An 18,230-nucleotide genomic window follows, 5' to 3' on the forward strand; every position below is an offset into this window, starting at 1 on the left:
GAGTATTGAACCTCGGGTCGTCTTCTCAAGGAATTGCAGGGAGGTATGTTCTTATTATTGGCTATGGAGATTGTAAATTGGGGTTTTGGAAGTAAGGTGCGAATATATTATATGACAAGTAAAATAAAATAATAATAGCTGTAAAATAAACCTTTGGCAAGGTACAAGAACTGGAGGTCCTTTCCTAGTTATCCTTATCAATTGTGATGAGAATTGGATTTTTCTCCCACTTTGTCAACCTCTAACTATGAAGGTAAGTTAAGTGGATGAATTCCAATTTTCAATCAACAATGAGTTTGATAACTCTAGAGTCACCAATTATTCAACCAAAGCCAAAAGGGGAAAAACTAAATCTACTAGAATAACAATATCCTCAGATTGGGAATAATAAAAAGGGACAATCATAAACTAAAATACCTCAAATATCATTAAATAAAAATGTCATCAACAGCCAATTGGGCAACATAAATCAAACATAATAAAAGCTTCAGAGTAATCAAAATATAAAAGAGATTTAAATAGAAAATAAGAATATTGAACCTGGATCGAGAGTCACTCTAGAAAGCTAAGAGAAGTCCTAAATCCTAATTTCTAAAAACACTACCTAAATCCTAAAAGGAGAGAGAGAGAACCTCTCTCCAAACTAGATCTAAATCATGAGAAGTGAATTATGAAAGCATCCCCATGAATACATGCATTCCCCCACTTTATAGCCTCTAATCTGTGTGTTCTGGGCTGAAAACTGGGTCAAAAGCAGCCCAGAAGTCACTTCCAACGCTTTCTGGTCCGTACAGGTTGCGGAAAAGTGACGCGACCGCATGGCCCACGCGGCCGCGCGGGTTGCGTTCCTGCCAGGTCATGCCTCCGCGTGACTCACGCGTTCGCGTCGTCTGGCGTCGGGGCAGCTATGGCAAATTATATATCAAATCGAAGCCCCGGACGTTAGCTTTCCAATGTAACTAGAACCGCGCCGTTTGGACCTCAGTGGCTAAAGTTATAGCCGTTTGAGTGCGAAGAGGTCAGGCTGGACAGCTTAGCAATTTCTCCAACTTATTGTATTCCTTCTATTTTTGCATGCTTCCTTTCCATCCTCTGAGCCATTCCTGCCTTATAATCTCTGAAAACACTTAACACACATATCAAGGCATCTAATGGTAATAAGAGAGGATTAATAATAAGCAAATATAAGATCAAAGAAGCATGTTTTCAATCAAAGGACATAATTAGGAAGGCAAATGTAAAACATGCGAATAGTATGAATAAGTGGGTAAAGAGTTGATAAAATCCACTCAATTGAGCACAAAATAAACCATGAAATAGTGGTTTATCAAAGAGCTACTTCTAGGAGTTATTTAATGAAGGACATAAGATTCTTCCGAGCCTTGGTCGGTTATGCACAAGGGAAGAATATCAAAACTTTGACTACTATCGAAGGATTAGAGACTTCGTGGTAAAAAAAGCTCTAAAGCATATGAAAAATGGCAGCGCAGTAGGACCTGATAATATCCCGATTGAGGTTGGAAGGGCTTAGAGGAAAAATCATCAATTGGTTCCAAACTTTTTAATGAGATTTTAAGGTCAAAGAAGATGTCTGGTGAGTGTAGAAAGAGCACCTTGGTACCTATCTACAAGAATAAGGGGATATACAAAGTTGCGGAAACTATAGAGGGATCAAGCTCATGAGCCATACCATAATGTTATGGAAAAGGGTGATAGAATGGAGGTTGAGAAAAGAGACACAAGTAACAGAGAACCAATTTGGATTTATGCCAGGCAGATCCACCACCGAAGCGATATACCTGTTAAGAAGGATGATAGAGAGGTATCATAGTAATAAAAGGGATCTACATATGGTGTTTATTGATTTGAAAAAAGCGTACAATAGGGGAGATGGAAATAGAACACCTTTTGCTTTTTAAAGTTTGTGATCATGTACAGTAATTAGAACAGAAACATAAACACTCAGAGATGAAAATAGAACACCCTGGAGAGATTTCCTTGCTAGCGTTGAACGCCAGACAAGGAGGAAGACTTGGCGTTGAATGCCACACAGGGAGAAGTGTGGGCATTCAACGCCAAAGATAGGCAGCAACCTGGCGTTGAACACTAGGAAGGGAGTCCCAAAAGGGGATCCAATGCCCTACATGGAGCAAGAAGCTGGCGTTAAACGCCAGCCAAGGAGCAGAGGCTGGGCGTTCAACGCCCACAAGAGGGCAGGAAATTCAAAATTTCTAGCCTCTCAAGACCAGTGGGTCCCACAGAATCTCCACCTACCCCACCTACCTCATCCTCTATCTCTCCCTCTTTCTTCTTCTTCTACTCTATTCTTCCCTTTTTGTTCTTATTTGCTCGAGGACGAGCAAAGTTCTTAAGTTTGGTGTTGCAAAAGCTTTACTTTTTTACTTCTACAATCTCTAAGTATGGCACCAAAGACTGGTGAAACCTCAAGGAAGAATAAGGGAAAGACACTTACCTCCACTTCCCTCACCTAATATGTCACTTATGCAATTCAACTGGAATTGTCATAGAATGAGACATCCCCATTGAGCAGGACAAGCCCATCACTAAAAGAAGGATGGAGCATGTTAAAGAGCCTACACATGCACCTCAACAAGAGCATGTGGAGCCACCTCAACAAGAGATCCTTGAGATGCCTCAAGGGATGTACTTTCTTCCCCAAAACTATTGGGATCAACTTAACACCTCAATAAGGGAGCTAAGTTCAAATGTGGAGCAATTGAGGGTGGAACATCAAGACCACGCCACTATCCTCCATGAAATAAGAGAAGATCAAAGAGTTATGAGGAAAGAACAACAGAGGCAAGGAGGAGACATAAAGAAGCTTAAATGCTCCATTGGATTCACTAGAGGGAGTAGTAGCCGCCATCACTAAGGTGATCCCGTTCCCTTAATCACCTTGCCTAAGTTATTTTTTTCTGTTTTCCATTAGGTGTTATATCTTATTATCTGTTTCTAGTGCATGATCATCTTTATTTATGTCTTAAAGCTATGAGTTATTCCATGCATCTCTCACCATACTTAAAAGAAAATTTTTCTTTGAAAAAGAAAAGGGAGATACTTGAATTTCGAGTTATATGATAAGAATAGTTCAATTTTTTTAATGTGGTGGCATTGTTTTTACTTTCTGAATGTATGAATAAATAATGCATATTTGATGTTGGAGTTAAGAATATTGGATCTTGAAAGAATGATGAAAAAGGAGTATATATATATAAATGCGAAAAAAAGCAAAAGAAAAAGAAAAAGCCAATATCTCTTTAAACCAAGAGGCAAGAGCAAGGGTCCAAGGCTTTGAGCATCAATGGTTAGGAGGGCCTAAAAAAATAAAATCTTGGCCTAAACAGTTCAAATGGGCTGCTTCCCTAACTATATGCTTGTGGTGTGAAGGTGTCAAGTGAAAAGCTTGTGACTGAGCAATTAAAGTCGTGATCCAAAGCAAAAAAAAGTGTGCTTAAGAACTCTGAACACCACTGGCTGGGGATTCTAGCAAAGCTGAATCACAATCCGAAAGGGTTCACCCAGTTAAGTGTCTGTGGCGTTTATGTATCCGATGGTAATATTGGAAAACAAAGCACTTAGGGTCACGGCCAAGACTCAAAAGAAGCTGTGTTCAAGAATCAAGAAGAACTAAACTAGGAGAATCAATAGTATCATCCAGATTCTGAGTTCCTAAAGATGCCAATTATTCTGAGCTTCAAAGGAAAGTGAGATGCCAAAACTATTCAGAAGTAAAAAGCTACTAGTCCCGCTCATCTAATTGAAATTGAGCTTCACTAAGAACTCTGAGATCTGTTGTCTCCTTCTTTTCTTTTTAATCCTACTTTATTTTTGGTTGCTTAGGGACAAGCAACAGTTTAAGTTTGGTGTTCTGATGAGCGGATATTTTATATGCTTTTAGGCATCATTTTCATATAGTTTTTGTTATGTTTTGTTTAAGTTTCGTTATGTTTTCATAGGTTTTAGTGAAAAATTCACATTTTTGGATTCTACTTTAAGTTGTTGTGTTTTAAGATGATTTCAGGTAAATTCTGGCTGAAATTAAGGAGCTTTGGAATAGTCTGATTCAGAGACAGACAAAAGGATTGCAGATGCTGTCGGATTCTAACCTTCATGCACTCAAAGGAGCATTTCTGGAGCTACAAAATTCCAAATGGAAAGCTCTTAACGGAATTGGAAATCTAACATCCAGGACTTTCCAACAATATATCATAATCCATACTTTTCTCTGAAAATGAAGGTCTAAAATTGGCGTTTAACGCCAATTCTTCACCCCATTCCTGGCGTTGAACGCCCAAAAGGGAGAGCTGGCGCCCAACACTCAAAAAGAAGTCCAAATCTGGTGTTCAACGCCCAAGAAAGGTACTAGCATGTGGATTCACCCCTAGCTCAGCCCAAACACTCACCAAGTAGGCCCCAGAAGTGGATTTTCGCACTAAAAGACTATTCTACCCTATTTTTGTCATTCTTAGTTATTAGATTTGTATATATAGACAAGAGTTCACCCCTTGTTTGGAGCTCTTGGCCATTCTATACGTTTTACATTACTTTTTTGTAAGCTATGAGCAACTAAACCTCCTAAGTTAAGGTTAGGAGTTCTGCTGATTCTTATGGATTAATAATATCACTATTCTATTTCAATCTATGCTTGATTCCATTTTAAGATGTATCTTCGTACTTCATCCTAATGATTTGGGAGTGTAACTTGACTGTCATCCCTATTCTATGTGGGTTCTTGCGAGTCATTGACGGGATAATATTGAACCACAAGCTTGATTTTACATCTCTTATACGGCTAATCTACGACTTCGTTGGGGACTTGGAGACATCAGCCGAGGTACGGGGCGATTAGGGCCTTTGTGGTATAGGCTAGAATCATGGAAAAGCATTCTCTGATCCGAAAGATCCGACCTTGTCTGTGGTGTTTTGAGTAGGATCACCAAGGGAATGGACTGCAGGAGCTTCACCCCCGTTCAGATTGGATGACCACTGACCTGGCGTTTGATATGAAACAGAGGAGATTAATGACCACTAACCTAGCGTTAATCACTTATAGCCTGCTATGGAATGAATCATCAGAAGTTGAAGTACACAGTGAAAAAAGTTGATCCAGAAGGAGGAAGTATCTCCGAAGCCTCAATTGTTCTCTTATCACTGAATTCACACCAATTAAGTAATCTATCTTTATTCTGTTTTTATGCGTTTTTCCACAACTATATTTTCTATCTGCCTGACTAAGATCTACAAGGTAGCCATTGCTTGCTCAATTTGAAAATCTCTGTGGGATCGACCCTCACTCACCTGAGATATTACTTGGACGACCCAGTGCACTTGCCGGTCTATCTGTGTGAATATTGCGGACTCAATTTTGTGCACCACACTCCAACGCTCAAGTCAATATTTAAGAATATCTAAAAGATAACTGAAGATTATTGATTGATTCTCCACTTTTTGTTATATCCTTGTTGTATCCTCCTCTTCCGCTTTTATAGAGGAGGAAGTGAGTTTGATTTCGTATCTTTACGGTTTCTTCAGGAGGGAAATATCACGATCTATTTTTGTTAGATTATTATTGCAATACCTGCACCAGACTCCTTCGCTTTTGGGTTTGTTATTCAAAAGGCGGAGGTTATAGGGACAGTGGTCGAAGTATAACGTCCATATCAACCACCTTATATACTTATAGTGTTAATATTAATGGAAAGATTTGTGTTTGAATGCAACTGTTGTGTTAGTCTAACTTGAGGCATTTTTACTTATGAATCCAATGAGATAATGATCAATTTTATAGAATTAGTGATTATTGATTAATGACACATGAATTTTTGTTAATTGAGAGTTTTCAATTTTACAAATTAAATTTTAGATTTTATTATAGTAAAGAAAATTTCTTCCTTAGTGCAAGTTAACTTAGTCTAGGTTTTTTGGGCTAATTCTAGAAGATATTAAGTATCTGTGTGAATAAACATATATTTTCTTAATATAACCGTGAAGATTGCGGCGGTTATAAACCCCTGCTATATTATTTTTAAAACTGCATCCTCAATTGCGGCGGTTTTGAACCGTCGCAGTTTTTTTTTAAACTTGTTATATAAATAGCGACGGTTGCAAACTGCCGCAAATAATTTTATCCATTTATCAGTGTTTATACCGACGGTTGTTGAAAACTGTCATAAAAACTAACCCTTGTGCTCTAAAGAAAGGCGGTTCTTAAACCGCTGGTATTTTGCTTTGCGAAGATTTTGCAATTAAAAACCGCCGCAAAATTCTTAAAAGGCCACCGCTATTTTCCGTTTCTCGTGTATTGTGTAACAGAGAATAAAATAAAAATAATTACAGAAAATTTCAAAAATTTCTTTTTATATGTATATTATTTATTAATTTTAACAATTAAATAAATATAAAATATTATATTATAGTAAAAAATAAAAAAGAATTACAACATATCTAAAAAATATATTTATTAATAATTAATAAAATAATAACAAAAAATAAAAAATAATAACAAAAAATTGAAAAATTAATAACAATATTATAATTACAGAAAATTTAAAAAAATGAATCAAATAAATAATTATACTAATATTGTTACTAAAAATATTAAGCAAAATAATTGCATTCAAGATATTAACCAAATAATAAGCTCCAAATTAGTGAAAACAATAAACTTATGTAATTATTTTGACTCAAATAGTTGATAATATATTCTGCTGCTGACGTATAATTAAGTACTATTTTTACTAAATACGTTTATAATTTTTTATATATAAGTCTCACACTAAATACTCTCCATAAAATACTGAGAGTTCTCTTCATTTTCTAAACTCTTCAAACTCTCTGAACTCAACACCTTCTCAATTCTCTTTATAGTATGGCGCTTCAACGAGTAAGGAGGAGAGCTCGGATGGGAGGCTTTTAAAGCCATCTTCTGCTATGTCACATGTTAATTTTTGGAGCAACCATGTTTTCTGCATGCAAATACTGACAATACACATGAACCGTGTTAATAAAAAAAATCTTTAAAAAATTGTGCATATTTCCTAGAAAAGCAGAGGAATATCTGCACACTTGCTACAACACGTTGGCTCCGTGTTGAGGTTGGCTCAACACGCATCTCGCTTCGCTAAAACAATATGCTTCCACCACAAGTAAGACGCATGTAGCGTGTTGGCTTCATGTAACCTGTGTGTTAGTTCAAATAATGTTGTAGCTCCACATTGTGACAATTCAAGAATCTAAGAGTGGAGGAGGCGAAAATTAATATTTTGTATAATTAAATATAATGTCATATATTTGATAATAGATATTATTATAATTAATTTTTTAATTAAAAAATTAATAAGTATTTGTCAAATAAAAAAATTATCTCAATCTTTATATATTTTTTATGGTTTTAGATCTAATAAAATATAAAATTATCTATTTTTAAATATTTTGTTAATTAATTTACTTTTTTAAATATTTATGTGACAATAAATTATATTTTTATATTTTATATCAATAAAAAATATGACATGAAATAATATAAATTAATTGCACTAATAATTTTGTTATATGAATTTAAAATATGTTAAAGTATTTTTATATAAATAATAGGGATAAAAATAAAAAAATAATAAAAAAATAACTAAATAAAATTATAAAAAGAATAATGTTATTATAAATAATATTAAAATACTTTTTATATGATTATAGATGTTAAAATTAATTAAGAAATAGAAAATGTAAAAAAGAAACTCTAAATCAAATAAAAATTACAAATAATATAAATATGTATAGAGAGAATTAAATCCTAATACATAAAGAATACCAACTCTTTTTACTATTACTACACTATTAAACTTTATTTTATACAATACTTTTATTATAACAATATAGGAGTTTAAAATTTTTGGAAGGTCAAGACCACTATTTGTCTCCCTTAAATCCATCCGTGATTATTGCATAACACATACCATGATAGAATATAGTTGCATAATACATATATACAAATGCTATCCATATTAAAAATAACTTTTGTATCTTATTTATATTCAAAATATATAAAAAAAATTAATTTATCTTATTTATACTATAAAAAAATGTCAATGCCTATTTTGAAACGAAATAAGTAATATTACGTAAATTAATAACTATCCTCTGAATAACATATTTCATTAAATAAAATATTTAATTTATTTATTTAATTTTTTTTCCTATTTAGCTAAATATATGAGCATGTTTTATGTCGTCATATATATAAACCCCGAACCAAGACTACTCTGCCACGCAAAAGCAAGAAGAAAACGACATTGTTAGGGGTGCAAGCATGAGTTTCTTGATGGATATAGTATATAATAATTAAAGCTTTATCTGCAAGTTTAAGAAACAAATTCTATGTATGTCCATCGGCTATTATTAGAGCAATTGAGGCAAAGTATATCTGGCTATACTTCCACATGCTGTTTCGATTTATTGATGGAAGCCAGCAATTAATATATAGAAATATAAGTTCGTACCTGAGTCATCCTCAGGGAATCTTACGTACCTTAGCTTGCAGCATGGGAGTTGGGACACCAATTATTGCAAGAACCGAAGGTTATTAGTTAGGGGTTGCGTTGGAAATTCATTCACAACAAAATCACGGCGTAGAAAACACGACATTGTATAAGAAAGATACTACAGAACTTTTTATTTTTAATATTGGAGTGACAGTGGTGTTTTTCTTAAATGTAAATTATTGGGGTGTTATACTCAAATGTGGAATCAATTAACTAGAGAAGCGGAAATCGGACCGTCTGATTTATTAGAGGTACACAAATCGGACCGTCCGATTTCTAGATGTACAGAATCGGACCGTCCGATTTCTGAGAGGTACACAAATCGGACCCAGGAATTTTTGAGAGGTACACAAATCGGTAGGGATTTATGTTAAAAAAATTAAAAAATTTTAAGTAAAGAAATCAGATTCAGGAATTTGTGTACTTCCACAGTTTTAAAAAACACCAAAAATTACAATATTAAAATATATTACCACTTTTATTTCCATAACAAAAAAAAATTAGCCAGATACTACACTAATATATTTCTTTTTGATATGATGAAAGATAAATCTTTTTACATGTTCATCATATTATCCCTTTCGAACAGGCCCCAAAAAGCAATAAGGTGTTGTTTTACTTGATTATCCCCCGAATATATAATCTAGAATGGAAGGCTTCATGTATCTTTCTCCAAATTTAAGAGAATGGCTTTATTGAACAGCAAGATTATTTCTATTATGGCCCAACTCAACACGGGTTAGGGGTCTACCGAGCGAGCACGCATTCATATCCGTACGGAGAGATGTTTTTTACGTGACTCGTTCTCATGTATCAAAGATTCTTACCGCTAGCAGTTGGTAGAAGCTTCAAAAAGGCTGAGCCATAGAGGAAGAGAGGCTCACCCGAGCAAATAAGGATAAGGGAGAAGAACCTATCCTTTTCTCCAGATACGTCATCAAACCTTAATCTAGCCACTTCAACGTATGGATACTAACTTAAACGTTGGAGTGTCTTGCAAATGGCTTCATCTGCCGATAAACCGATGATCTGCTAGCGCAGTTCTCCACCTCAGAACCAGTGCTCGGTCCTAATCTTCATTCCAACATTTCACAACTGACTGACTCAACGAACCATCGAACAATGGCACCGTTTGTGGGGACTTGATGCGCGTTGAGGATGGAGGCTTTCCTCCACCCAGAGGATGACTTAGGAGAGGGCGGAAACAACGAACGACAAGCGGTCACCTCATGAGTAGGTTGAGCACAGGACTTCTCAGAGGCACTAGCCGATCCCCACCGACTAGGACCACTCTCGTGATCGATCCCTCGAAAAGCATCCCTTTAGGAAAACAGACGGTGACAACTCCCGGATCATGCAAGAACATAGGCACAGGATCCAAAACCTTGAAAGAAAGCTGGCGTCGAGGAACTGTTACAATTCTGAGGCTAGCTAAAATGCTCGATTGCAAGCAGAGGCACAGTTGAGCTACTCGCATATTCGATCCCCGCCGAGGAGGTCGGAAGAACGATAGCGCATGGGAGAGAAGGATGACATACGCGACCAGACTGATGGTCACGCCCAGTTCCATCACTCAGAAGATAAGTTGAGAAGCAGGGAACGAAGGGAGGAGTGAAAAAGGAAGCGTCGAGACCTTGTGGTGATGGGCGTTACTCCCTTCTACCCCTTCATCCTTAGAACCCATTTACCTAAGAATTTCGACAAGCCGACAGACATGAGATATGATGGCACCAAAGACCCCCAAGAGAACATCACGGCCTTCGAGCCTAGGATGAATCTAGAGGGTGTGGGAGACACGGTCAGGTGTCGGGAATTTTTCGTAACTCTGGCAAGTCCGGCAATTCGTTGGTTCAACATCCTCCTGCAAAGCTCCATAGCCACTTTCTTAAGCATCTCTCAGATGTTTTTAGCCCAATTTATCGCTCGGATTGTCAAGGCAAGACATCTGATCAATCTCTTAAGGATAACACAATGGGTTTGCAAGCCTACGAGAAAGTACTTGAACCGTTTCAATGACGAGTGCTTAGAGATCGACGGCCTCACAGACTCTGTGGCCAGCTTATGTCTGACGAACGTTCTGGTGAATGAAGACTTCCAAAAGCACCTAACCACCAAGCCCATTTGGACAATGCAGGATATACAATGCGTGGCGAGAGAATACATAAATAACAAGGAGGTCAGCCAGGTGGTAGCCGCCAACAAATTGCAGCTAGCCGCCCAACCCCCCATTACGTCGCCAACTCGGAAAAGCCGAGGGACACCCCAAGGGAGATGATAGGAAGGCAGTTCAAACCTCTCCCCCGGATAGGAAAATTCACGAACTATTCCCCCTAACCTCCCCAATAGTGGAGGTTTTCCAACAGATTGTGAATAGAGGCATTTTACCTAAGCTGAGACAGTTGAAAGACAGGATAGGGGAAACAAGAACCACTATTGCGACTACCACAAGGGCTTCGGACATAAGATATAAGATTGCTTTGACCTAAAAGACGCATTAGAACAAGCCATTCGGGAAATCAAGTTGACGAAATTCTCTCGATTCATCTGGGAACCAGAAGGAAAGAGAGGGAACGGTCTGAAGAAGATCAAGGTTGGGCTGTAAAGCCAATGAAAAGCATTCTGGAGAACCAGACACAGGACCCACGGTAGTAGTGAATGTTGTGGTCGGCAGAAACACCCCACCAAAGTCGAAATCTGCAGAGAGGAAGGATGCTAAGGTCTTTGTTGTTACGACTAGGGGGAGACCCCTCCCCAGAGAACTTCCCAAAATATCATTTGGCCCTGGGGATTGGTGCCGTGACGACCTACCCGAGGACCCTCCGATGGTGGTCACGGCAAGAATCGAGACAGGCTTGGTCAAGCAAATTCTAGTTGACACAGGGGTTGACTCAAACATTATATTTTGAAATATGTTCGATGATTTGGGGTTAAAGAAAGCGACCTTAAGGACCACCACCACAAGGTTGTGGGACTAGGTGATAACTAAATTAAGCCAGACGGCTCCGTCGGTTTTCCGATCTACATAGGATCCGGGGCAAGTAGGAAGTCCTCCATGGCCGAGTTTGTAGTTTTGAAGGACTCTACGGCCTACAATGTCATCCTCGAGAGGAGAACCATCAACGATCTGCTGGTGATCATTTGCACCAAGTTCCTAACAATGAAATTCGTGGCAAACGACGGATCGGTAAGGACGATCCAAGGAGATGTAGAAACGGAAATTGCTTGCAATAATGCCAGTTTGTCCTTACTAATAAGGTCCAAGGAAGCAGCCGGCATCCTCCTGACAGATTTGGATGCAAGGATTGATGAACACCCCTGCCCGGAGCCCCAGGGTGACTTGGAAACTTCTTGATGGGGGAGATAGAGAATAAATTCACATTTGTAAACCAAAACCTACCTTACGAGCTGAAAGGATGACTAATCAAAGTCGTTCGAACTAACAGAGACCCCTTTGCCTAGGCCCCAGCTGATATGCCAGGAATAGACCCAGAGTTTATGTCCCACTACTTAGCTTTAAAATCGAGGGCAAAGCCTGTCGCACAAAAGAAACGAAGGACGTCCATGAAAAGATCAAACTAGGGGTTTAAGCAGACGGCCAACTTGTTGGAAGCTGGCTTTATCAGGGAATTAGACTACTTTACGTGGTTGTCGAACATGGATCTCATATAGAAGGCGAATGCAAAATGGAGAATGTGCATAGATTACTCAGACCTTAACAAAGCCTGCTCAAAAGACTCGTTCTCCCTACCCAACATAGATGCCTTGGTGGACGCGGTGGTAGGATATAAGTTCTTGAGTTTCATGGATGCCTACTCAAGATACTATCAGATCCCAATACACCGATTTGATGAGGAGAAGACGGCACTCATAACGCCACGGGGAACATATTGCTACAAAGTCGTGCGATTTGAGCTAAAAACTGCGGGGGCGACATAACAAATAGTAATGAACAAGGTTTTCAAGGATCACATAGGGAAGTCGGTGGAAGTTTATGTCAATGACATGCTTGTCAAAACAGCAGAGCTGGAGTCTCTGGTAGCCGGCATGCAGGTCATCTTCGACTCCCTCTGAAGACACAATACGAGGCTAAACCCCTGAAATGTGCTTTCGCCATGGAAGCAAGAAAGTTCCTAGGGTTCATTATTACCCAGAGGAGGGGTAGAGGCCAACCCGGACCAATGTTAGACCGTGCTTTGCATGGAAGGCCACAAGTGCATGAAGGATGTGAAAAGTTTAGCAGGGAGATTGATGTCTCTTTCCCGCTTCCTCGGCGTGTCGGCATACAAGGAACTACCATTCTTTATCCTGATGAAAAAGTGGATAGCCTTCGAGTGGGTGACTTACGAGCATCCAACTAAGCGTTCGGTGGGGCAGGAATAATATTAGAGAACTCAGAGTGGGTGACTTACCACCAGTCCATCAAGTTCAAGTTTCCAGTGTCGAATAACCAAATGGAGTCTGAAGCCATGATTGGGGGCTTAACGCTAGCAAAAGAAGTTAGGGTAGTAAGACTCGAAGTCAACAGTGACTCCCAAATGGTAACGGCCTAAGTGAACGGAATGTACCAAACTTATGACCCGCTATTACAGAAGTACCTAGAGAAAACCAAACAGTTGTATAGGAGTTTCAAAGAGGTGGTTGTGTAACATGTTTCCAAGAAAATGAATACTAGAGCTGACCTACTGTCGAAACTGGCTAGCACCAAATTTGAAGCGAAAAACAATCTCTTATTCAAGGCTTGGTGAAGGAGCCATCGATAGCCTTATGATTGACCTAGGATCATCACCAAGAACTTGCTTCCTGGACAAATCCGATCCAACGGTTCCTTGAAGAGGGAGACCTACCCGAGAACACGAGAGAAGCCAAGCTCGTGAGAAGAGAGACCGCCAAGTATGCGGTAGTGCAAGGCCATCTATATAAGAGAGGGCTCAATCAACCTTTGCTAAAATTTTTGCGGTCCGGGTAGACGGACTACTTCCTGAAAGAGGTACACGAAGGATGTTGTGGGTATCATATCGATAGGAAAGGTTTAGCTCAGATGCTCATTAGGGCCGGTTACTATTGGCCCACAATGATGACCGATGCCAGCAAGTATGTGAAAAAATGCCCCAAGTGCCAAAAAAACCCGAACTTTCACAAGGCACCAACAGAAGAGTTGAGCTTGATCATGGCCTCCCGACCTTCTTCCCAATGTGAGTAGGGGTGGCAACATGTACCCTACCCGCGGGTACCCAACCCGATTCCACCCGATCGGGTAGGGTTGTCAACCCGATCCGCAGCGGGTAGGGTAAGGTGCGGGTTGAATTCTCGTGCGGGTCGGGTAGGGTGTGGGTTGAGCATCATCCCTACCCGACCAACCCGCACCCTATATATGTATATGTTATATATTTATATAAAAATATGTTTCAACTGGATGTTGAACCAAAGACCTCTCACTAAATGTAAAAGATCCTTAGCCACTAAAAAAAGATCCTTAATTGATAATTTAATATTTTTTTACATAAAAGTCAGTTCTATTTTAAATTATTATGAAGTTATATAATATTTTGCATCTTTTTTATAACCCGCGGGTAGGGTCGGGTATCCGCGGGTTGAGAGCGGGTAGGGTTAGGATTGGATATTCTCAACCCGCGGGTAGGGTAGGGTTGAGTTTATATAAAAATTTCAACCCGCGGGTAGAGTTAGGGTTGGCTTCAAACCCTACCCTACCCTACCCGTTGCCACCCCTAAATGTGGAAGTTGACCTGTTGGGCCCATTTCAGACATCACTGGGGAAAGTAAAGTTTCTAATCGTGGCTATTGACTACTATATGAAGTGGGTTGAAGTAGAGCCACTAGCGAGCATATGATCGGTGAATTGCCACAATTTTTTGTAGATTCAGGTAATCGCCAGGTTTGGGATCCCTGAAGTCGTGATATCGGACAACGGGATGCAGTTTTTTTATAAGAAATTCGGGGAGTTCCTAGCAAGTCTTGGTATCAAGCAGCGGTTCTCTTCTGTTGAATACCCCTAGCATAATGAGCAGGTGGAGCCAGTGAACAAGGTCATCCTAAAAGAACCGAGAAGCGCCTGGAGCAGAGAAAGGGCTTGTGGGCAAACGAGCTAGCCCCAGTCCTATGGTCCTACAAGACGATACCACAATTTGCCACCGGTGAAATGCCTTTCCATCTTACTTATGAAGTAGATGCCATTATTTTTGTCAATATAAGGAAACCCAATCTAAGGCTCCTGCTAGGGGGCGGCGATGAGGCAAGTGAAAAGGATTTGGTAGACGCGACAAGGGCGATAGCCCACTTGTCAAAAGCAAATGAACCAGAGGTTGCCACTGCGTTAAAATTGCAAAGTGGGTAGTAGAAGATTCGACGAAGGAGATTTAGTCTTACGGCGCAACGGCATTGGACCACCGGTACTGGGGGAAGGAAAGTTGTCTCCCAATTGGAAGGGCCATATAGGGTTAAAGCAGTACAAGGGAAAGGTGCATACAAACTAGAGCAATTGGACGGGAAGGAGCTCCCGAGAACTTGGAAGGGGCAACATCCTTTTTGCCGCATCGACATCTCGGAGATAATTCGGTTATACCTTGTTATTTTTCATGTTCACTTTACTACTTTTGATATGCTTATGCCCTACTTTAGTATCACCTTTTATGCCTTACTTTTGACGAGACCCACTTTTAATAAAGTTCCTTTTTCTTTCCAAGAAACTTACTTTTTTAAGTTATAACTACGGCTTCGCGGGAACTGATCAACCGGAGAGTGGTGCGGAATTTACAACCACAAACTAACCGGCAAGTGCACCGGGTCGTATCAAGTAATACCTCAGGTGAGTGAGGGTCGATCCCACAAAGATTGATGGATCAAGCAACAATGATTAAGAGATTAGCTTAGTCAGACAAACAGAAAATAGTGTTTGAGAATTCAAAAGCATTAACAGTAAATTCAGAATATCAAAAAGCAAGCAGTAAATTATAAGGAGAAACAGTTAAGGCTTCAGAGTTATCTATTTTCCGAATTGACTTTTCTTACTAACTATTTTAATCATGCAAGATTTAATTCATGGCAAACTATATGTGACTAAACCCTAATTCCTTAGACCTTTTTAGTCTCCTCTAAAATTCATCAACCGCGAATTCCTTGGTCACTTAATTCCAATTAGAGGGTGAAGTTCAATTCTAGTTTATATGCCACAGAAATCCTAATTACCCAAATATAAGATGATTATATGTCACGTATCCCGTTAAGTCCAGATAATTAGAGATTTAGAAAAATATGCTTTCAAGCTGTTGTTCAAGTAAAGAGCTTTTCCAAGTTATACAAAAACTCAATTAGAACCAAGGTCATACTTCCGTTCCACCCAGATTCATAAAATAAAGAATGAAAATAATTATTGAAATATAAATCAGTATATGAATTAAAATAGAAAAATAATAGTATCAATCCGTACAATAGACAGAGCTCCTAACCTTAATAGTGGAGGTTTAACTGCTCGTGGTTTAGAGAGAAAACTAGGATTCGTAAAAAAACTGTAAATTGTGGAATGAGGTAGAAGAGAAGAGAGGAGCCCGAAGGGCTTATTCTTTTCCCTTTTATAGCTAATCCTAATTAATGTAAATTATATTTTCTAAAACTAAATAATATCTTTTCCTATTTGTTTAATCAGAATTTAATTAAACACTCGTGCAATCCTTGATTTGGTGCTGGGACCACTTGCTAAATTGACGAACTGGTGCCTAACTTGGAATGGAGAACGCCTAACTTGGGCATGGCAGCATGAATTGGAGTTTAGTTGAGTGACGCTGCACCTAACTTGGGCTTTAGTGCGCCTAACTTGAAGTGGGCAGAACCAATCTTGCGTGTTGTTGTTGTGCATTGCGCCTAACTTGAAAATTTTCAAGTTAGGCGCAGTCTTGGCAGAGTTAATGGAAGAGAAGTACAAACTATTATACATCGTTGGAAAGATCTGAAAGTTATCTTTCCAACGCCACTAGAATCATGTCAATTGGACTTTTGTAGCTCGAGTTATTCAGGTTAGAGTGCAAAGAGGTCAGTGTTGACAGCATCATTCGCTTTTTTCTCTTTTTCTACGGAAACTCCATCAAATCCAGCTGAATGCTACCTGAAATAAATAGAATTACACAAAACTCAAAGTAGCATCCATAGTGGCTAAAATATAATTAATTATTGATTAAACTCAACAAATTGAATGCAAATTCACTAGGAAAAGACAGGAAAGATGCTCATGCATCACAACACCAAACTTGAATTGTTGTTGCTTGTCCTCAAGTAACCAAAATTAGTACATGATTAAGATGTGAATTTTCATGAGAAGTGAGAGTTCAGTTATGCTCATGTCTCTTCTTAAAGTGGGGTTTATCTATTGTAATTCTAAACAGTTTTGGCATCTCACTCTCCTTTGAATCTGAAGGATGTCACTGTCATTCGGAATTAGAATCCGGATAATATTATAAATTCTCTACTCTTTTATACTTCAGTTTGATCCTTAAACACAACAATTTCCTTTTAATTCTCTTTTCTTTGGTGCTTTGCACCTTGAGCCTAGCTGTGACTTTAAATGTTTTGTCTCAAGCTTCACTTGACACAAGAACATCACAAGCACTTAACTGGGGAGCTCTCTTTAAGTTCTGATTTTTCTTTCAGTTACTCCCAGACAGTGGTGCTCAAAGCCTTTGGCATACTCTGTTAAATGTACTTGATCTCGACTCTTTGTACTCTGTCTCAAGGATTACTTGACAGAATTACACCACAAGCATATGACTAGGGAAACAACTCTTTGAGATTTTAATCATGTCTGACCTCCCTACTCATTGATGCTCAGAGCCTTGGACCTTGCTTTTATTTTTCTTTTGCTGTTTCTTTTGCTTCAAGGATTAAGCTTTCACTAACTTCAGAGAATTCATAATAGTTCTCTGAATTTATGTTCCTTATACATCAACATCCTTTGATTCAAATTCAGGTATGCACTGTTCATATCATTAATCCAGAATCACAAATAATACCACCACAATTGAGTAAATAAGACTGTTCTTTGTTATAAACTCTATTTCTCATGCAATACATCTTTTTTTTCTTTTTCTTTTGGATTCAAGCTCAGTGAGCGATACATGGGACACTTTTCAAAATTAAGAGCAAATAACAAAATAAAAAATAGCAAAATAAACTGGAACCTAGGAATCGAAATAACAAAGGATCATGCAGAAACAAAGTAAAATAGCAAAAAATAGGAATATAACATAATAAGAACGGGAGGAAATATAGAATGAAAGGAACTCAACCACTTTAGTTATCCTGGTGGCCGTTTCATTCTTCAGGCTGTGCTCCTCCATGAAGATGATTCATCTCCCTTTGGCGCTATTAAATAAACAGAAAATCCACAAGCGAAGCAACAACACTAAACTCAAAAGTTTGCTTGTCCTCAAGCAAAAAAAAAAAAAACTGAAAATAAGGAGGGACAAAAGAAGTTTTTGAGGATTTGAAAAATTATATTAAAGAAAAAGACAAACAGATAAAAGATTTTATATACAATAATCTATGTAAAAAAGAATATTATAAACTAAAACAAGATTAAAAAATTATAAAAATGAAATCAGAATTAGTAAAAATGGTCAATACTTTCAATTATGAAATTACAAATTATAAAGCACCACCAACTGA

General features: G+C 38.4%; 1 protein-coding gene across 4 annotated transcripts in view; it reads left to right on the forward strand.

Annotated features, from left to right (window-relative positions):
- Positions 1 to 18,230, forward strand: part of LOC107460058 (uncharacterized) — a 44,712-nt gene that overhangs the window by 11,356 nt on the left and 15,126 nt on the right. The window contains exon 3 of one of the 4 annotated variants that reach the window (XM_052252705.1): positions 16,219 to 16,260. The exons of the other annotated variants lie outside the window; for them this stretch is intronic. Within the exon in view, the coding sequence (XP_052108665.1) occupies positions 16,219 to 16,229 (11 nt within the window). The 3' untranslated portion in view covers positions 16,230 to 16,260. Of the gene's footprint in view, positions 1 to 16,218; positions 16,261 to 18,230 lie in introns of those variants that run through there. 4 annotated transcript variants of the gene reach the window in all.

Source organism: Arachis duranensis, chromosome 8, assembly GCF_000817695.3.
Source record: "Arachis duranensis cultivar V14167 chromosome 8, aradu.V14167.gnm2.J7QH, whole genome shotgun sequence".
Classification (NCBI taxonomy): Eukaryota; Viridiplantae; Streptophyta; class Magnoliopsida; order Fabales; family Fabaceae; genus Arachis; species Arachis duranensis.